This window comes from Pristis pectinata, chromosome 5, assembly GCF_009764475.1.
Source record: "Pristis pectinata isolate sPriPec2 chromosome 5, sPriPec2.1.pri, whole genome shotgun sequence".
Lineage (NCBI taxonomy): Eukaryota > Metazoa > Chordata > Chondrichthyes > Rhinopristiformes > Pristidae > Pristis > Pristis pectinata.
Window position 1 is genome coordinate 14,261,086 of NC_067409.1, and position 22,696 is coordinate 14,283,781.

The 22,696-nt window shown below is 43.5% G+C and overlaps 1 protein-coding gene across 2 annotated transcripts in view; it reads left to right on the plus strand.

The window, feature by feature from the left end:
• dpp6a (dipeptidyl-peptidase 6a) overlaps nucleotides 1–22,696 on the plus strand; it is a 546,960-nt gene that overhangs the window by 107,519 nt on the left and 416,745 nt on the right. Inside the window, exon 1 of one of the 2 annotated variants that reach the window (XM_052015997.1) lies at nucleotides 19,074–19,291. The exons of the other annotated variant lie outside the window; for it this stretch is intronic. Coding sequence (XP_051871957.1) covers nucleotides 19,256–19,291 — 36 coding nt within the window. The 5' untranslated portion in view covers nucleotides 19,074–19,255. Of the gene's footprint in view, nucleotides 1–19,073; nucleotides 19,292–22,696 lie in introns of those variants that run through there. 2 annotated transcript variants of the gene reach the window in all.

Genomic DNA, 22,696 nt, shown 5'->3' on the forward strand with positions numbered 1-22,696 from the left:
CGTTGCAGTTGGTGAGATCACATTTGGAGTATTGTGTACAGTTTTGGTCTCCATGTTACAGGAAAAACATCATTAAACTGGAAAGAGTGCAGAGAAAATTTACAAGGATGTTTCCAGGACATTGAGAGAGGTTGGGCAGGCTAGGACTTTATTCCTTGGAATGTACGAGATTGAATGGTGACCGTATAGAGGTGTATAAAATCATGAGGGGTATAGATAGGGTGAACACATATAGTCTTTTTCCCAGGGAAGGGAAATTATAACCAGAGGGCATAGGTTTAAGGTGAGAGGTGAAAGATTTAAAAGGGACCTGAGGGGAAACTTCTTCACACAGAGGGTGATGTGTATATGGAATGAGCTGCCAGAGGAAGTGGTTGAGGCAGGTACAATAACAATATTTAAAAGACATTTGGATAAGTACATGGATAGGAGGGGGTCAGAGGGATATGGGCCAAATGCAGGCAAATGGGACTAGCTTGGACGAGTTGGGCTGACGGGCCTGTATCCATGCTGTATTGCTCTCTGGCTCCAGATGACATTGTTTCAACTTATCCCCTTAGTCACCCCAGTTTTACCCAATCAGAGGCATTCCCTTCCCCACCTTCTCTGCAGCTTAACGAGCTTCTTTTGTCTCCTCACCAGTTCTGATGAAGAGTCTTTGACCTGAATTATTAACTCTGTTTCTTTTCCCAAAGATGCTGCCTGACCTGCTGAGTGTTTGCAGCATTTTCTGTTTTTATTTTAGGTTTCCAGCGTCTGCAGTTTTTTAAATTTTCAATGTGTAACATTCAATATTGTCAGTCTTCACTTAAGGAACATTTGAAACCTTTTACCCCCTTGTAAACTTCTGAAAGGGAACTTTTAAAATCAACAATGGCTTTAACTGGTGATTATTTTTCATCATGTTTGCAGTAATCACTGGAATAGGACAGAGACTTTCGACACGTGTAAGCTCAATTTTATTGCCCTGAGAGTCTGTTACCGACTTTTCTTGCAAAACAACTTTTGCTGTGACAGTGTGGTTAATTACTGCAGTTCAGAGAACATTAATTTCTACAGCATAGTTTTATGTAGATGCCTAGATTACTTCACTGAAGGATAGTGATAATATTAGCTGAAATATTACCAGTTTTATTGAGTTCAGCTGCAGAATTTATTATAATGGGATATGGTTATGGTCACGGATTGACAGTTCGGAATCATGATAACTGTGCAAGCATACGCAGGTCCTAAAGTACCCAGATTATGCTGTGAAGATTCAAGGCAGCAATACATTCAGGATACCTGCCATTCCAAGATCTACGTACAAGGGTATCATGGGGTCCAAGTCCATAACTCCCTGAAAGTGGCCATGCAAGTAGATAGGGTGATAAAGAAGGCGTAAGGCATGCTTGCCTTCATTGGTCGGGGCACTGAATATAGGAGTAAGGAAGTCATGTTGTAGTTAATAAAACTTTGGTTAGGTTGTACTTGGGAGTATTGGGTGCAGTTCTGGTCGCCCATTGCAGGAAGGACCTGGATTCTTTGGAAAGGGTGCAGAAGAGGTTTACCATGATGCTGCCTGGATTTGAGGGAATCAGCTATAAGGAGAGGTTGGACAAACTTGGGTTGTTTTCTCTGGAGCCTCGGAGGCTGAGGGGAGACCCGGTAGAAGTTTATCAAATTAAGAGAGGCATGGATAGGGTAGACAGCTGGTATCTTTTACCAGGGGTTGAAATCCCTAATACTAGAGAGCATGCATTAAAGGTGAGAGGGGTAAAGTTTAAAGGAGATGTTCAGGCAAGTTTTTTTTACACAGAGTGGCGGATGCTTGAAACGCACAGCCGGAGGTTGTTGTGGAAGCAGAAACAATGTGACATTTCAGAGGCTTTTGAGGCTTTTAGATAGACACATGAATATGCAAGGAATGGAGGGATATGGATCATGTGCAGGCAGAAGAAATTTAGTTTAATTCGGCCTCGTGTTCAGCACAGACTTTGTGGGCCTAAGGGCCTGTTCCTGTGCTGTACTGTTCTATGTTCTAACTTGGCTGATCAACTATCTCAGCTCTATTCTACTAAACAATCCTCATATCCTTTTGATTCCCTTCATGTCAGAAGATCTATTGATCACTCTTTTGACAGAGCTCAATGACCGAGTATCCCCAACTCTCTGGGGTAATTTAGAAACATAGAAACATAGAAAACCTACAGCACAATTCAGGCCCTTCGGCCCACAAAGCTGTGCCGAACATGTCCCTACCTTTGAAATTACTAGGCTTACCCATAGCCCTCTATTTTTCTCAGCTCCATGTACCTATCCAAAAATCTCTTAAAAGACCCTATCGTATCCGCCTCCATCACCGTTGCCGGCAGCCCATTCCATGCACTCACCACGGTCTGAGTAAAAGATTTACCCCTGACATCTCCTCTATACCTACTCCCCAGCACCTTCAACTTATGTCCTCTTGTGGCCACCATTTCAGCCCTGGGAAAAAGCCTCTGACTATCTACCCAATCAATGCCTCTCATCATCTTATATACCTCTATCATGAACCCCCTCATCCTCTGTCGCTCCAAGGAGGAAAGGCCGAGTTCCCTCAACCTGCTTTCATAAGGCATGCTCCCCAATCCAGGCAGCATCCTTGTAAATCTCCTGTGCACCCTTTCTATGGCTTCCACATCCTTCCTGTATTGAGGTGACCAGAACTGAGCACAGTACTCCAAATGGGGTCTGACCAGGGTCCTATAAAGCTGCAACAATACCTCTCAGCTCCTAAATTCAATTCCCTGATTGATGAAGGACAATACACCATATGCCTTCTTAACCACTGAGTAAACCTGTGCAGCTGCTTTGAGCGTCCTATGGACTCGGACCCCAAGGTCCCTCTGATCCTCCACACTGCCAAGAGTCCTACCATTAATACTATATTCCGCCATCATATTTGACCTACCAAAATGAACCACTTCACACTTATCTGGGTTGAACTGCATCTGCCACTTCTCAACCCAACTTTGCATCCTATCTATGTCCTGCTGTGACCTCTGACAGCCCTCTATACTATCCACAACACCTCCAATCTTTGTGTCATCCGCAAACTTACTAACCCACCCCTCCACTTCCTCATCCAGGTCATTTATAAAAATCACAAAGATTAAGGGTCCTAGAACAGATCCCTGAGGTACACCACCGGTCACCGACCTCCATGCAGAATATGACCCTTCAACAACTACATTTTGCCTTCTGTGGGCCAGCCAGTTCTGGATCCACATTGCAATGTCCCCTTGGATCCCATGCCTCCTTACTTTCTCAATAAGCCTTGCATGGGGTACCTTACCAAATGCCTTGCTGAAATCCATACACACTACATATTTTAGTTGTAAATGGCCTACCCTTTATTCTGAGAGTGGTGACCATTCTGCTGTTTTGCAATTGTTGCTGTATTTATTGTTGAATGTATTATTACCATGTATACTGTTTACTCTGAGTTACTGTACATGCAAGCAAGAAATTTCATTGCACCGTGGTGACTATGACAATAAACCTAATCTAATCTAGTCTAGTCTAATCTAATCTACTCTAGGCCCCACACTGGGCGCCGTTTTCTTAGGCAGGCACGGTAGTTTAGAAGTTAGTGTAACACTATTACAGCGCCAGCAGCCTGGGTTCGATTCTGGCCGCTGTCTGTAAGGAGTTTGTACATTCTCCCTGTGTCTGCATGAGTTTCCTCCGGGTGCTCCGGTTTCCTCCCACATTCTAAAGACATACAGGTTAGGAAGTTGCGGGCATGCTATGTTGGCACCGGAAGCGTGGCGACACTTGTGGGCTGCCCCCAGAACACTCTACGCAAAATATGCATTTCACTGTGTGTTTTGATGTACATGTGACTAATAAATATATCTTATGTTATCTTAATCTCAGTTAGGGAAACTTCCTTTAACCATCTTGTGAAGCCTTGCAAGAATTTTAGAGATTTTGTAAGCTGTTTGTGACTGTCACACAGAAGATAATGAAGTCAATACAAATAACAGATGTTCATTGATGCAAATTTTCCTGAATGAGACACTCATTATCTATGTTCCCTATTCCCCCAAACCTACCTTCACTGGTTCTGGAAGCCAATTATGCTGGCTTAATCTGCCCTTGAGTTGGTTGATGAGGCCCTGTGTGGCAGCCTCTTGTGACATAACCAGGTGACGCGGGTGGAACAGAAGAAGCCCTGCCCTCAAGAAGTGTACAAAATCATGAGGGGCATAGATAGGGTAAATGCACGTCTTTTTCTCAGGGTTGGGGAATCAAGTACGAGAGGGCATTGGTTCAAGGTGAGAGGTGAAAGATTTAAAAGGGACCTGAGTGACAATATTTTCACCCAGAGGGTGGTTAGAATATGGAATGAGCTGTCAGAGAAAGTGGTTGAGGCAGGTCCAATAACAACATTTATGAGATATTTGGACAGGTACATGAATAGGAAAGGTTTGGAGGATGAGTTGAGCAAAAGGGCCTGTTTCTGTGCTATATGATTACGACTCTCTCTGACTGCTAGTCCAGTAACGTACCTGCCATGCTCCTGCACTGTGAATTTAATTTCAATTGACAGAAACAGATTGATGTTGGCCCTCGAAAAATAAGATGTCCTCTTGTGTCAGTCATTACCCAATCACATTGAGCAGGATTCATGCAATGTCTAATAAATGTCACTTTGCATTAAACGAAAGATCACTTCACTGTTTGGTACTCAATCTTGAAATTCAACAAGCATTTTGGAATAAACACAATGAATGGCCAGCAACTGATAGTTTTGGTAACTGGCAGTGCCTATCTAGAACCATGGAATCACTTTGAGGAGGCACAGTGGCCTGGCTAGTAGAGGTGCTGTCTCACGGGTCCACTGACTTGGGTTCAATCCTGACCTGTGATGTTGCACACTATGAACATTCTCCCCGTGACCACCTGGGTTTCCTCCAAATACTCCAGTTTCCTCCTACAGCACACAGCTGTACGGATTGGTAGGTTAGTTGGTCACTGTAAATTGTCCCTAGTGGGTAGCTGAGTGGTAGGATCTTGGGGGAGTTGATGAGAATGTGAGGAGAATAAAATGGAATTAGCATAGGATTAGGTTAAATGGTTGCTTGATTGTCGGTATGGACACAATGGGCTGAAGGGCCTGTTTCTATGCCGTCTTCCTCTCTGATTCTAGGATCTACAGCTCTTTCTCCAGAACTCTGCAGTTTTATTTATTCCTGTGCTGTGGTAAAATTTTCCACAAGGAATAAATGACTTTTGCATAATCTGTTTATTATACTCTGGCACTGCTTTCCAGTGCGTTCAACCCTGACAAAAGTATTGAATTTGTCAGTGCAAGCAGTTTTTCACAATCACCAGGAGATTTGAGTGTGACTGAAGGTGTCAGCAACTTGTACAAAAAAGTAGGTACTAAATAATCTTCAGGGCACTCACGACCTGAGGTGACCACCAGTAAGAAAATATGGCTTTGAATGAAGCACAACTATTAAAGTAATAGTGTTGATAAGAGCAAGCTTCCAAACTGAGACTGGTGTCCGAAACATTTTGAAATTTGTTGAAATGTGGCCGCAAGTATTCAGTCACCTCCCCTCCAGCTCATTACGGCTGCAGTGGGAAATGTCGGCAAAAATTACTACAACTGTACACCGAGACTTCTCCAGCAACATCTCCCAAAATAGTGAACCCAGCTGCCCATATCTGCGGTCAGCATCCTGTGGCTCTGAAGCCCCATCAGTGCTTTAAAGACACATGCAGCTCCTGATCTTGCGCGTGTACACACACACACACACACACACACACACACACACACACACACACACACACACACACACACACACACACACACACACACACACACGAAACAACGGACTGCAGGTGCTGGAATCTAGATGAAAAACACGATGATGCTGGAGGAACTCAGCAGGCCAGGCAGCATCCATGGAGAAAAGCAGACAGTCAATGTTCTGGATCAGGACCCTTCTTCAGGACTGAAGATAGGAAAAGGGGAAGCCCAATATATAGGAGGGAAAAGCAGAGCGGTGATAGGTAGACAGAAGAGGAGAGGCAAGGTGGGCACAGGGTGGTGATAGGTAGATGCAGGTAAGAGGTAGTGATAGGCAGGTGCGGGGGAGGAGGGGAGAGCAGATCCACCGGGGGATGGGTCAAAGGTAAAGAGAGAAAGGAAAAAAGAGGTTCAAAAAGAGAGGCTGGGAATGGGAAGAAGAGAAGAAGCATGGTACACACGCATCGTGTATATTGGGTTGGGCTTCTCTATAAGGGCCAGGAACCATGTTGACAGCCACATGCCTTATAAGCAGCAATCAGTGATGTTTTGACTCAATTTACCCTGATGATCTGAAAGGGCATTTGTAGAAGCTGCAACTGACTTGAGGTACAGACCTGACTCTGACTGCAGCTAACCCAGGACCTGGGGACACCTGACGTCAGGTGTGAGGGGCCCCCAGTTCTGCGACACAGGGACCAACCTGGCTGGACAAGTCACTTGTTGGGATGAACTGCAATTTAATAAACAAAGAGCTGGAGGAACTCGGTGGGTCAGGTAAACCTCCCTCTGTAGATACTGCTCGACCTGCCGAGTTCCTCCAGCTTTTTATCTGTTGCTCCAGATTCCAGCATCTGCAGTCTCCTGTGCCTGCAATTTAAAGACCAGTTAGCATCCCCCCTCCACTCTATCCCCAGCCTCCCACTGGGATTTGGCTCTTATGAGGGACAGGCAAATGAACATGAACTTGACAGACTCCGAGAAGGGCTGACACAACAGAGGACACTGTTTTTTATGAGGGTGGACGGTGGGGGGACATGTGTCCAGCCTCCTGACTTAATGGTATGGTAAACATTTGCCCTCTGAAATGAAAGCGAGCACAGCTAGCTTTGCGAAGAAACACATTTGGGAAAAAGAAGCTTTTATGTATTTGTTCTGGTTTACCTTGAGTGGTGCTTTTAGACTTTAATGGCCACATTTTGGGAAAAAGGTTGCTGGCAGATCCTGTATCATATATCCTTTTCTTTCACTCATTTAATGCATTTAATTGATAGGGGAGAAAACAGAATATGTTTTAAAAGTTGAAAGATTAAAAGGCGTTGGTGTAAAAGGGAACTGAATGTCCTTGTACACCAATCATTGAAAATTATCTTCAGGCACAGCTCACAATTAGGAAGGATATTGGTATGTCAGCCTTTATTGCAGGACGATTGGAGTACCAGAGTAAAAATGTCTTGTTTCAATTATATAGAAGCCCTGGTGAGGCTGGATTTGGAGTAATATAGGCAGGTCTGCTCCCCCTTCCTAAGGCAAGGTATAATTGCCATGGAGGGAGAGTGTTATGTTGCAGTTGTACAGGTTGTTGATGAGCCCGCACTTGGAGTATCGTGTTCGGTTTTGGTCACCCTGCTGTAGGAAAGATGCCATTAAGCTGGAAAGAGTGCAGAAAAGATTTACGAGGATGTCGCCAGGACTTGAGGGACTGGGTTAAAGGAGAGGTTAGGCTTTATTCCTTGGAAAAATCATGAGGGTCATAGATAGGGAGAATGCACATAGTCTTTTTCCCAGGGTTGGTAATCAAGAACTAGGGAGCATAGGTTCAAGCTGAGAGGGGAAAGATTTAATAGGAACCTGAGGGGCAACTTTTTCACACAGTGGGTGGTCAGTATATGGAATGAGCTGTCAGAGGAAGTGATTGAGGCATGTACAATAACATTTGAAATAGATTTGGACAGGTACACAGACGGAAAGGTTTAGAGGGATATTGGTCAAGTGTGGGTAAATGGGACTAGCTTAGATGGGTATCTTCACCAGCATTGATGTGCTGTATTAATCTATGAATTTATGACTCAATGAGAGCAGCAAAGGTTCACCCGCTTGATTCCTGGGATGGCAAATTTGATGGATGAGTAGAAATTAAGCAAAGGATTGACAGGAATGAGGGGTGATCTCATTGAAACATCAAAGGGAAGTGAATGAGCATATGTAAGAGAGAATAAGAAGATATAAGATTTGTTTATTAGTCACATGTACATCAAAACACACAGTGAAATTCATCTTTTGCGTAGAGTGTTCTGGGGGCAGCCCGCAAGTGTCGCCACGCTTCCGGCACCAACATAGCATGCCCACAACTTCCTAATCTGTACGTCTTTGGAATGTGGGAGGAAACCGGAGCACCCGGAGGAAACCCACGCAGACGCACGGGGAGAATGTACAAACTCCTTACAGACAGCGATGGGAATTGAACCCGGGTCGCTGGCGCTGTAATAGCGTTACGCTAATTGCTATGCTACCATACAGAGTATAGGGAAATGAGAAGGGGGGGAATAGAACTGATGGGATTCGTCCCTGGCAATCAGTAAGACTTGATAGGGTGAATGCCTCCTCCTGAGCTGTTACAAATGTAAGATAAAAAATGTGAATAGTTCAGTTACCCGGTAGAAGTAAGTAAATAAATAAATTTTTGAGAAGGACAGGTAGGGTCGATAGTCAAAATCGTTTCCCTATAGTAGGGATATCAAAAACAATATCTTTTCACCCAAAGGTTTATGAATGATCAGAACTCTCTATCCAGGAGGACTGTGGAGACACAGTCACTGAATGTATTCACAACAGAGAAGGACAGATATCAAGGGAATTAACAGGCATGGGGAAAGTGAAGTAAAGTGGTGTTGAGGTTTCAATCATGATCTTACTGAATGGTAGAGCAGGCAAGTGGGACCAAATGGCCCACTCCTGGTACCAATTCTTATATTCTGCTGTCTCTTCCTGTCATTAATGTCTGGTCAATTCTTAATTCACTCCTTTTCCTCTTGCCTCCGAAGGGCTTCTTTACTGACGAGCATCAACTTGATCACATTGATTGCATCAGTAGGATGATGCAGTGGGTACAGCAGTTAGCACTGCTGCATCACAGTGACCCAGATTCGATCCTGACTTCTGGTGCTGTCCTGTGTGCAGCTTGCACATTATTCCCATGACTGTGTGTTCTAACTGGCTTCTATAAGTTACCCCAGTAGTGTAGGTAAGTGACAAAAGAATCAAGAGGGAGTTGATAAGACATCTTTATTAGTCACATGTACATCAAAACACGCAGTTGAATGTAGAGTGTGCTGGGGGCAGCCCGCAAGTGTCGCCACGCTTCCGGCACCAACATAGAATGCCCACAACTTCCTAACCTGTACGTCTTTGGAATGTGGGAGGAAACCGGAGCACCTGGAGGAAACCCATGCAGACACGGGGAGAACGTACAAACTCCTTACAGACAGTGGCTGGAATTGAACCCGGGTCTCTGGCACTGTAATAGCATTACGCTAACTGCTGCACTACTGTGCCTGCCCACGAGTTAGAACATGGAACATAGAAAACCTACAGCAAAATTCAGGCCCTTCAGCCCACAAAGCTGTGCCGAACATGTCCCTACCTTAGAAATTACTAGGTTTACCCATAGCCTTCTATTTTTCTCAGCTATGATGGGCCCGTGGGAGAATAAGTTACATGGGAATAAGGAGAGGGAGAATGGGATTGATGGGATTGCTGTGCTGAGGATCAGTGTGGAACTGATGAACTGAATGGCCTCCTTGTGCACTGCATAAGGTAGGGAAGTATTCTTCTATAGACTAAGGTTATAAGCCTTTTTGTACAACTTAAATGGCAGGACCCTTAAGAGCATTAATATACAGAGGGGTCTTGGGCTCCAGTCCATAGCTCCCTGAAAGTGGCAACACAAGTAGATAGGGTGGTAAAGAAGGTATTTGGCACACTTGCTTTCATTGGTCAGAGCACTGAGAATAACAGTTATGTTGCAACTGTAAAAAACTGGTTCAGCTGCATTTGGAGTATTGTGTTCAGTTCTGGTCACCCCTTTGTAGGAAGGATGTGGAGGCTTTGGAGAGGGTACAGAAGAGGTTCACCAGGGTGTTGCCTGGGTTAGAGAGTATTAGCTAAAAGGAGAGGTTGGACAAACTTAGATTGTTTTTTCTGGAGCGTTGGAGGCTGAGAGGAGACCTGATAGACATTTAAATTATGAGAGACATAGATAGGGTAGATAGAGTCTTTTTCTCACAGTAGAAATGTCAAATACTAGAGGGCATAGCTTTTAAGGTGAGAGGGAGAAGGTTTAAGAGAAATGCGCAGGGCAAGGATTTTACACAAAGAGTAGTAGGTGCCTGGAATGCGCTGCCAGGGGTGGTAGTGGAGGCAGATACGATAGAGACGTTTAAGAGGCTTTTAGACAGACACATGAACATGAAGGGAATGGAGGGATATGGATCATGTGCAGGCAGATGGGATTAGTTTTATTTGGCATCATGGTCAGCACCGACATTGTGGGCTGAAGAACCTATTCCTGTGCTGTACTGTTCCATGAAACTCCTTGCCCGTCCAGAATGGCTCCTTTGGCCATTTCAAAGGACAGTTGGAAAACCAGCCATGTTGTTGTGGATTTCCACTATCAGGTTATAATTAAGCAGGATCCACAAATATATGTCTAGTGCCTAGCTGGCTTCTAACAGTAGAACATCTTCCAAAGATGGAGGAAAAGGGGATGTAAACTTGATTGGTTTTAGCTCTATGTTGGTGATTAATTATACAGACTCATCACTGCACACCATGACAGCAATAGCTGATCTCTTTATTGCTGCACCTGAGATGCTGCTGTGCTCAGAACTTCACGGTGTCCTTAACTATGTCTGCAAAGCCTTCTTCACAGTGAAGTTCTTACCATAATAATCATCATCAAAACAAAGAGCTGAAATCCTTTCAGTGCTGTGCTAAATAAACTCTTTTCCTGCAGTGTGATTCGATGGATATTTTTCTGTCATCATTTCCATTTAAACTAGCTCTGCAAAATTCTAGCAATCTGAAATATAAACAGGAACAGAAAACACTGCAGTGTCCTACCAAGCCAGGCAGCATCTGTGGAGAGAGAATCAGATGTTTCAGATCAGAAGACAGTACAAATGAAAGATCATTGACCTGAAACACTGACTCCATTTCTCTAACCTGCTGAGTACTTCCAACTCTTCTTATTTTATTTCAGGCATCTGTATAAATGGATGCCTAGTTTATTCTAGTCACAAACTATGGCAAAATGCTTTCAAGTTCAAGTTTATTGGCATGGGCATACATACCCAGGGTATAAATGACATAAAAATTAGCTTTTTGAGCAGCAATGTAGTACGTTACAAACATGACAAATATAAATTACATAAACTTAAATTAAGATAAATTTTACATAAGTTACATCACAAAATAAAAAGTAAACGTAACAACATTACTGCAAGTTGAGGGAAATATAGTCTGAGGTAGAATTCAGGTTTTTCAGGTCAGTTCAAGAACCTGACGGCAGTGAGGAAGAAGCTGTTGTTGAACCTTGAGGTGTGGGTCTTCAGGCTCCTTTACCTCCTGCCTGATGGCAGCATCGAGAAGAGGGCATCACCAGGGTGGTGGGGGTCCTTAATGGTGGATGTTGCCTTCCTGAGTCATCGCCTCTTATAGTTGTCCTCGATGGTGGGGAGAGCTGTACCCATACCCAAGGGGATTTATTGATGTCCAAACTGGGTTTTGTGCCCTTGAGAAATTGTGGATTAATTCAGTAATGGGCAAGTGAATATTGAGATCCCAGAGAAGGAGAACTGGGTGATCATTTGGATTGAATCTTATGCAGCACTGCATGCTCCCTGGGAATGTGGTGATGAAGGGATCCTCTTGGGTTCAAAATATCTGAAGAGTCCATGACATAGGAAGATGGGATGGATGAGCCTTATATTTCCAAGAGTGGTTGGAAATTCCTTTCTGTAAAAATGTCAAAATGCTGGTTTGACTGACAAACTATATCCCTGGATAACATGTGAGGACCTTTATTTAAGTTGATACATGTACTGTGGATATTATTGGCAAACCTGTATTTATTGTCCAGTGGAGTGCCTTCAGAGGTTAGTTGCTTTGTGCCTGGAATCCTACATAGACCAGCCCAGGTAGGGGCATTTGTGAAATGTGTTTGCTTTCAACAATCCAGTGATATTACTTTTGTTTTTCTGGATTGCTTTAATTAGCTAACTTTAATTTCTTCAGCTCGATGGTGAGATCTGAGCCCATTGTTTCCAGGTCATTAGTCCAGGCTTTTGGATCATTAGAAATAAAAACAGAAATGCTGGAAGCACTCAGCAGGTCAGAGTGAATCTATGGAAAGAGAATCTGGGACCCTTCATTAGAACCATTGTCCAACTCGGAAACGGTCCAGCAAGACTCTCAGTCAGAAAATAAATGTTGGTTTTGCCAATAAGGTCCAGAGCACATGAATGAACTTAAAATACTTCCTTTCATGCGGGATACATTTTGATTTTCAGTTTGGATTATCGGTTGTGTTTTTAAACTTATTCATGGGGTAAAGCCAATGTTTGTTGCTCTTTCTATGTTGTCCCATGAACTGCAGCATTTCCGAGAGTAGTTAACTCTAACTGCTGTGATGATGTCACATGTAGTCCAGACAGGGTAAGGAAGGCAGATTGCTTTCCCTGAAGGACATTAGTGGACCAGACCGACACTTGCAACAATATTGCTTTCATGATTTTATTTTATATTCGCTCAAGGGATGTGGGCTTTGTCAGCTGAGTCAGTATTTAATTGCCCATCCCTGGTTGTCCTTGAGAAGATGGTGGTGAGCTGCCTTCTTAAACCGCTGCAGTCCTTGAGGTGTGGATATACTCACAATGTTATTAGGGAGGGAGTTCCAGGATTTTGACCCAGCGACAGTGAAGGAACGGCGATATGCAGGACTCCTGGCCTCTGACCTGCTCTTGTAGCCACATTGTGTACATGGCTGCTCCAATCCAGTTTCTGGTAACTCCCAGGATATTGATAGTGAGAGATTCAGTAATACTGTTGAACGTCAGGGGATGATAGCTGGAATTTCTCTTCTTCGGTATCGTCATGTCCTGGCACATATGTGGCGCTGGTGTTACTTACCACCTATCAGTCCAGGCCTGGATATTGTCCAGGTGTTGCTGCATTTGGATGTGGACTGTTTCATTATGTGAGGGGTTGCAAATGGTGCTGTACATTGTGCAATCATCAGCAAACATCCCCACTTCTGATCTTACAATTGAAGGAAGGTCATTGATGAAGCAGCTGAAGGTGGTTGGGCCTAGGACACTACCCAGAGGAACTTCTGCAAAGCTGTCCTGATTCGGCATAAATGTATCATAAAATGCTTAGGACAATGAAGAAGGCCGTTTGACCCTTTGCATCCTGTTGGTTGTGAAGGAGCTCTCCTGCCTGATCTCTTCTTCAAGCATTCAGTTTACATCCCTGCATGTCTCAGCTCATCAAATACACATGCAAGTAAAAGGTAATGAGGGTTTCTAACTCTTCCACCATCTCAAGCAATGAGTTCCAGACTCTCTGAGTGAGAATGAATCCTTCATCACCTCTATGATCAATGTACTAATTACTTTAAATCTATGTCCCTGGTTTTTTGATCAACAACAAGTGAAAAAACCCGAAACGTCGACAGCCCATTTCCCTCCACAGATGCTGCCTGACCCGCTGAGTTCCTCCAGCGCCTTTCATGTTGCTTCAGATTCCAGCAGCTGCAGTTTCTTGTCTCCCTGGTTTTTTTTGATCCCTCTGCTCAGGGACATACATCCTTCCTGTTTATTTAAGCCCCTCATAATTTTAAATGATGGTACCTTACACAAACTTTCTATTTAGTGTCAGACTATTCAATTAACTGTATCTTAATTCTCCAGCGGCTGTGCTTACATGCACGGCTGAAAACAAGGAGATGTGACTTAGTCAATCTTTAGTGTTTTCACTGTGGCACCGTAAGTGAAGCATGCAAGAACAATGGATCGAATGGATAGCTCTTTGAAAGACCTGGCACAGATACAATGGGCTGAATGGCCTCTATCGTTCAGGGAAAATTGAACAGATACCAAGCAGCACCCCTATAAACTAGATTGATTGGAATGCATCATATGAACACTCAGGACAAGCCAACCACAGGTCCTTTTAACCTTTAAGCAGTGTCTTTATGTTGCAGAATCAATAATTAAATTCATCACGAATAGCCCTGAGTTAAAGGAGACGATTTTGAAGGCACAAAAGGCTGTTTGTTCCTTCTTTAACAACACAGGGTTATGTGCCAATTATTTTGTGAAAGTTTTCAGATGGCTAGTCATAGTGGTGATGGAGGATGAGAAGCAATTGACTGTTAGGAATTATGCATAAACAAGAATTTAAATGATAAAATAGGCAATGTTGTATCAAAATTATAAGTGAATTTGATGTGGCGACTAATTAAAATGTTTTATGACATTTCTCACCATGGAGATCATCAAAGCAACAGCTTCATTTCTGCGCAGGAAGCTTGTGTTTACACACACAAACTGCCAAAGCAGTCACTCCCACTTCTACCCTTTGCAGCTGTCTTATATGCACGTTCCACAAAAGAAAATCTATCGAGGTTGCTTTGTTTTAATCTGAGGTGAGGAAATAGTTTCAGATAGAGTCATAGGGGCATACATTAGGGACATTTGTGGGGGCAGATACATTAGGGACATTTAAGAGACTCTTAGATAGACACATGAATGATAGAGAAATGGATGGCTATCTGGGAGGGAAGGGTTAGATAGATCTTAGAGCAGGATAAAATGTTGGTACAACATTGTGGGCCGAAGGGCCTGTATTGTGCTGTGCAGCGGTTAGCGTAACGCCAATACACCGCCAGCGACCGGGGTTCAATTCCGGCCGCTAACTGTAAGGAGTTTGTACGTTCTCCCCGTGTGTCTGTGTGGGTTTCCTCCGGGTGCTCCGGTTTCCTCCCACATTCCAAAGACGTACGGGTTAGGAGCTGTGGGCATGCTATGTTGGCACCGGAAGCGTGGCGACACTTGCGGGCTGCCCCCAGAACACTCTATGCAAAGATACATTTCACTGTGTGTTTCGATGTACATGTGACTAATAAAGATATCTAATGTTCTATGTTCCATACAGCAGGGAAATGGGCCCTTCAGCCCATCAAGTCCATGCTGACCATCAAACACCCATCTACACTAATCCTGCATTAATCCCTCTTTTTTATCTCCCCAAGTTTTCATCAACTAACTCCACCCCCTCCCCCCGCCCCAAGTTCCACGACTCATCTACACACTAGAGGTAATTCACAATGGCCAACAAACCTACCAACCAGCAGGTCTTTCGAATGTGGGAGGAAACTGGAGCACCCAGACGAAGCCCACGCAGTCACAAGGAGAATGTGCACATGCCACTCAGGCAGCACCTGAGGTCAGGATTGAACCCAGGTCTCTGGCACTATGAGGCAGCGACTCCTCTAGCTATGGCTCTCTGATGCCTAAAAGAAATTCAATAATTCTGCAATACCCTGAATTTAAAAGTTTCCATCCTGTTTTCTGGTACCCCACCGTGACATCAGTGATGACATCTCTAACCTTCCCCTGTCCTTCCAATTCTGGACAACTTGTTCGTCTCCATTTTCCAGTAATCCACCACTGGCAGCTCTGCCTTCAGCTGCCAAGACCCAGAGCTCTAGATTGGCCTCCTAAACCTCTGCCCATCTATCTTGTTCTTATCTGCCACTGCCCAAAGCCTTTTTCTCTTGACCAAGCTTTTGATCATCTGTGCTAAGATAAGATGAGATAAGATCTTTATTAGTCACATGTACATCGAAACACACAGTGAAATACATCTTTTGCGTAGTGATTTTGGGGGGCAGCCCGCAAGTGTTGCCACGCTTCCGGCACCAACATAACATGCCCACAACTTCCTAACCTGTACGTCTTTGGAATGTGGGAGGAAACCGGAGCACCCAGAGGAAACCTACGCAGACACGGGGAGAACGTACAAACTCCTTACAGACAGCAGCCGGATTTGAACCCGGGACGCTGGCACTGTAAAGCATTATGCTAACCACTATGCTACCATGCCTGCCCCATACTATCCTATTTAGCCTATACTATCTCTACTTTTTCTTTCCGCCAAGCGTATTCCTTCGCACTCCTCTGTATAAAATTTATCCACCCTTCTCTGAAGGATTAGAACACATTAAAATCGAGATGTCAACTTGAAAGCTTAGATACTTCTAAGGTTAGCACATCACTCTCTGAGAAGATTTGATACCTGGTATTGATGTTTGACACAACAAAGTCATGGGATCACACATCAGTAATCTAAGAAGCTCTGAGGGAATTTCATTAGGTGGCAATGATCATTTTAAAGATCCTGCTTTCTATTTTTTAGCTAACAGAAATCACAGCTGCCAACCATGATGTCCTCTGTGCCATGTTATTGCTGCATGGATGTGGGGTGGAGATATGACTGGAAACCCAGTGAAGTCTTGTAACAAAGACTTGCATTTATGTGGCATCTTTCATGACCTTAGAGCTTCCAAATATACTTTAAACAAATCAAGTACTTTTGAAGAGTAGTCACTGCTGTAACATTGCAAATATAACAGCCAACTTGCACACTGCCATGAATAGTGTAGCAGGATGAATATTGAATGGGTCATTGAGAGAAATTATTTCAGAAAACCAGAGAAAGTATTATCTTCTCAGACCCTTGCTTCTTTTGCCAACATCTGGGATCAAACTTCCATCGAGAGGGATGTGCTGGCAATCTGTTGTGCCACTGGAGAGAGAAGAAAAACGATGGTGGCGGGGAAATTCCAGACTAGACAAAAAATCAAGGATTATGCAAATCCCAGATCAATATTGGCTGATACAGGAGAAATAAAGGGTTTGAACAAAGGCTGGTCATTGTATACAGTATCCTTGTTCAAAAATAACAAGACAATGGGAATGTGAGAAAAAGCACTTATGTTTTTATGTTTTATGCATTTACCTACCATCTTACCTGCAGCAAGAACCCATAGGCGGAATTCTAATTAAGACTAGATAATGTTAGTGATGTTGGTTGAGGGGAAAGTATTGGCCAGAATAGCCAGTATTCTTTCCCTGCTCTGCTCTAACACCTTCTACATCCACCTCAATGAGCAGACTCTTTTCAATAGTGCAACAATGCAGTGCCGGTATAGATTTTGGCACTTAAGTCTCAAGAGTGGGATTTGAACCCACTGCCTTTCTGAATCAGAGGCAGGAGTCCTTACACTAAGCAACAGCTGAGACAGATGGATGGGCTAGAGAGCCCTGCTGCAACCTTTGGCACCAGACTAGTAACTGCACTGCAATCCCCACTGATCTTTAGCTTTTAGATATTAATGATGTTCTTATTTATGATGGTATATTTTCATTTCTTTCAGAAGATGCAGAGCAGAAATAACCACATGAGAAAGATGCAAGCTTTTACCTCCGTGCTCCATTAGACTCAAAAAAATCACTGACCTCGAAAAATAAAACACTATTCACTACCTAAAAGTAAATCATTGAAGCGTAGGGTGACAGAGCAGGGTGATGTTGCTCTCTGAATTAGAAATAGGTTGTTCTTAGTCCAAGAGATATACAGCATTGAAACAGGCTGTTGAGTTAGAGGCAAGCATCACAGACTCATAAAGTCATGGAGTTACACAGCATAGAGACAGGCCCTTTGGCCCAACTCGTCCATGCCAACCAAATTGCCGACCTAAGCTAGTCCTATTTGCCTGTGTTTGCCCTATATCCCGCTAAACCTTTCCTATCCATGTACCTGCCCAAATGTAAATATTATAATTTTACCCACTTCTACCACTTCCTCGGGCAGCTCATTCCACATAGCCACCACCCTGTGTGTGAAAAAGTTGCCCTTCAGATCCCCTTTAAATATTTCCCCTCTCACCTAAAATCTGTGCCCTTTAGTTTGAGACTCCCCTACCTTGAGGAAAATACTGTGTCCATTCTATGCCCGTAATTTTATATATCACCCCTGAGGTCACCCTTCAGCCTCCTATGCTCCAGGGAAAAAAAGTCCCAGCCTGTCTAGTCTCCTTATAACTCAAACCCTCCAGACTGGGTAACATCCTGTGAATCTTTTCTGCACCCTTTCCAGCTTAATGACATCCTTCCTATAGCTAGGTAACCAGAATTGCACACAACATCAACCCGATTTACACTAATTCTACCTTTAATCACCCCACATTCCCATCAACTCACTTCACAGCGGAAAATTAACTTACCAACCTGCATGTTGTTCGGATAACATAGAACATAGAACATTATAACACATTACAGCCTTTGGCCCATGATGTTGTGCTGACATTTTATCCTGCTCTCATATCTATCTAATTCTTCCCTCCCACATAGCCCTCCATTTCTCTATCATTCATGCGTTTATGTAAGAGTCTCTTAAATGTCCCTAATGTATCTGCCCCCACAACCTCTGCTGGCAGTGTGTTCCATGCACCCACCACTCTCTGTGTAAAAAACTTACCTCTGACATCCCCCTTGTACCTTCCTCCAATCATTTTAAGATTAACCGGAGTACCTGGTGGGCAAATCTGCATGGTCCCAGGGGAACGTACATAGTCCATACAGACAGCACCGAAGGTCCCAGGAGCTGTGAGGCAGCAGCTTTGCTAGCTGCACCACCAATGAACTATGTAAAAATGAATTAAACATGAAGACCGGTTCCTCAACATATAAAGTGGAATGATTTCCAGTTGTGCATCAGCTCTATCACTTCGTTGGCCGGTATACAGGTGTAGGAGCCATCAGGATTGACATTAGAAGCAGTTGGAGGAATAGATAACGTTCATTTAGTTTAATAGCATTCCCGAGGGATACTCATGTTCTCAACAATCTGTTCCCATCATCCACTGGATGTTCGATCCCGTTCCTGACAAACCTGCATCAGTTGACAGCGACATTATTTTTAGACATCAGCAATGCAAGGGCTCTGGGGAGTCTGAATTTCAACCCTGCCCAAGGAGAGAGGAGACAGACTAAAGTACACTTGAGTTGCAGAGAGAAACTTGACGCGTGCATGAATTCTGGCTCGAGTCACAAAGGCTCACAATCCATCACAGTCACCGTCCCCACAGAACAAACAGTCTTATGTAATGAGTTTACTCCCAAGAACCTTATCTGAGGGAAAGCAGAGAAGGATGAGGACAGTACTAACAGTAACTATCTGCCTATAGCGGCAATTCCATGATACCAAGATACATCCAAAAAGTATGATGCAATCTGAAATCTTATTCATGGGGGAAGGTTTATAATCTGGCAGCTTTCAGTTCTCCCTGAGCTGTGCAGTGCTGCCTGTTTTTACCGCTCCAGTACTTTAATTAAAGGAGAGAAGATGTTGGGATATATTTCAGCACAGTTTTTATGCAAGGTAAGGAAGCACTGTTTGTACTCCCATTTATTTGCAGTTTAAGGTTCACCAGGAATAAAACGGCAGGGCAAGAGGTCTGAGAGGAATTCTATCGGTGTCTAATGGAACTAATAATGCTTCATAGAATCGTAGAAATCTACAACATTGAAAGCCATTCAGCCTGTCATTTCTACGCTGACCCCTTGAAATAGCATTGGGGTTCAGTTCCCAAATCAATCCCAAAACTATTTCTTCTCTTCTAGAAAAGCTCATTATGGAAGCTGGTTCGACATTGTTAGGATCATAAAAAAATTATGATGCAGAAGGAGGCCATTCAGCCCATCTGATAGTGTCAGTCATGCTAGTCAACCTAATCCCACCTACCAGCATCTGATACAGATTACTAGTCTTCAAAAACACATTCAAGCACTTTTTTTTCATGTTACCTCTATCATGCTTTCAAGCACTGAGTTCCAGACCTCTATGAATAAAAGATTCATTTAAATCTCCCCTCTCATCCTTCTACCAATTAGTTTAGATTCTGAGGCCAAAGGAAACAGGTCCTTCCTGTTTACTCTATCCAAGTCTCATGCAATTTAATACACCTCCATCACATCTCCACTCAGAATCAGAATCAGATTTATTATCACTGACTTAGACGATGTGAAATTTGTTGTTTTGCAGCAGTGGTAAACAGTGCAAAGATGTAAAATTACTATAAACTATAAAATTACTATAAATTACAAATTAATCAAAAATTATAAATTAGTCTCTGTTCCAAAGAAAGCAGCACCAGCTACCTAATATTAGTTCATTGCTAAAATATTCAAGTCACGGAAACATCCTCATACATCTTCATGCACTTGGATTGCTTTGAAACATTGCAAGGGATTGGAAAGGGAAGTTCATGTTACAAACATCAAGACTAAATCTTCTTCAGGTGATGTTGAACGATGAGTGGTAGGCAGGTCTACTCTTCTCATTGATATTGAACACTCAAGCCAGTAAAAACATTTAGATTCATAAGTGACATCGGTGACTGTACAGCACTACTTTGGCAGTGTATTCAATGGCAGGGCAGCTTAAATTGTGAAGCGTCTTGAATCCAGTGCTTTGTGACTCAGGTAAGGGTGCTGACAACTGAACCAAACTGATACAATGGTTCTATCACTCCAGCAAGGAAGTGATTGTGTTGGAGATTTACAAGGATATTGCGTCTCCCACTCTAACCTGTGGTCTCCTGCACTGTTGCAAGACCCAACATGGCCATGAGGAACCACTCCTCATCTTCCATTTGAGCAAGCTGTAAAATTCCAGACTCAATGACAAATTCTCCAATTTCTGATTCACTTTCTCTGTCTGAATCAGAACTGGTCATTTTCATTGTTAGTCGTTTGTCTGTGATATTAACCCTGTCACCCTCCAATTGCCCCATTAACAACCCATCCGCATTCACAACCATCCGGGCTTTATTTTATAGCTTTTCCCTTTGTCCTACTCATCACTCCCCCTCCCTCTCCAATTAACTTCATCTCTCTAAAACAGCTTTGACAAAGGGTTGGAGACCCAAGAGATTGCCGATGCTGGAATCTGGAGCAACAAACAATCTGCTGGAGGAACTCAGCGGGTTGAGCAGCATCTGTTGGGGGGGAAGGAATTATTGATATTTTGGGTCAAAACCATGCATCCGAATAGTTGAGTTCTTCCATCAGATCCAGATGAAAGGTCTCGACCAGAAATGTCACCTGTCCATTTCCCTCCTTGGATGCTGCCTGAATTCCTCCAGGACTTTGTGTGTTGCCTCAGATTCCAGCATCAGCAGTCTCTTGTGTCTCCTCCAGCAGATCATTTATTTGACAAAGGGTTTTTGACGTGAAACATTAATTCAGCTTTTCTTTCCACAAATACAACTTTTTAAAAAGATCTAATTTACTGGGATCTTGCCAGGAATGGAGAGCTGTAGTTACAGTGAAAGATTGCTTGGCTGGGATTGTTTTCTTTGAAGCAGAGATTTGAAGGGAGATTTAACTGAGGTTCCTAAAGTAATGAAGGCTGAGATAGGATTTATTGTTATAATCCAGAAACAAAATGCACAGATTGCTGGAAATCTGAAATAAAACCAGAAATGCTGGAAATACTCAGCAAGTAAGAGATAAGATAAGATTTCTTTATTAGTCACATGTACATCAAAACACACAGTGAAATGCATCTTTTGCGTAGAATATTCTGGGGGCAGCTTGCAAGTGTCATCACACTTCTGGCGCCAATATAGCGTGCCTACAACTTCCTAACCCGGACGTCTTTGGAATGTGGGAGTAAACCAGAGCACCCGGAGGAAACCCATGCAGTCATGGGGAGAACGTACAAACTCCTTACAGACAGTGGCTGGAATTGGTATTGGTATTGGTGTTGGTTTTATTATTATCACTTGTACAGTGAAAAACTTGTCTTGCATACTGTATATGTTTGTACAGATCAATTAATTGCACAGTGCATTGAGGTAGTACAGGGTAAAACAATAACAGAATACAGGGTAAAGTGTCACAGCTGCAGGGAAGTGCAGTGCAGGTAGACAATAAAGTGCAAGATCAAACAAGGTAGGTTGTGAGGTCAAGAGTCCATCTCATAGTATAAGGGAACTGTTCAATAGTCTTATCACAGTGGGATAGAAGCTGTCCTTGAGCCTGGTGGTATGTGCTCTCAGGCTCCTGTATCTTCTGCCTGATGGGAGAGGAGAGAAGAGCGAATGACCCAGGAACCTGGGTCGCTGGCGCTGTAATAGTGTTACGCTAACCGCGACACCACCATGTCACCCTGTGCATCTGTGAAGAGAGAAACAAACACAATGTTTCAAGTCCATGAACTTTCAACAGAAGCAGGAAATTCTGGAGGTTTTACAATGCATGAAAGATATGGAACGAGCTGCCAGTGGAGGTGGTAGAGGCAGGTACAACTACAGTGTTAAAAGGCATTTGTACAGGTATATGTATAGGAAAGGTCTCGAGAGATATGGGCCAAACCATTGGGACTACCTCAGTTAGGCAACTTGGTTGGCTTATAGCTCTATGATTCTATTAAACCGAGGCCCTGTCTGCTCTCCCTCGAGGTGGGACATTTTGGGAAGAGATTTGAAGAACACCAGGGGAGCTCTCTCCAGTGTCTAGGCCAAATTTATCCCTCACCATCATCATGGGGGAGAGGTGTAGGGAACAAATGGGAAGCTTCCAGTTGTCTATCACCTTAACTCCCATCCCACTCTGATCTCTCTCTGTCTTCAGTCTCATGCACTGTTCCAACAACAGGCCATCTGAGGGGCAAGTTTTTCACAAAGACAGTGGTGGATATATGGAACCAGCTGCTAGAGGAGCTGGTAGAGATGGGTACAATTACAATGTTTAAAAGGTACGTGGACAGGAAAGGTTTAGA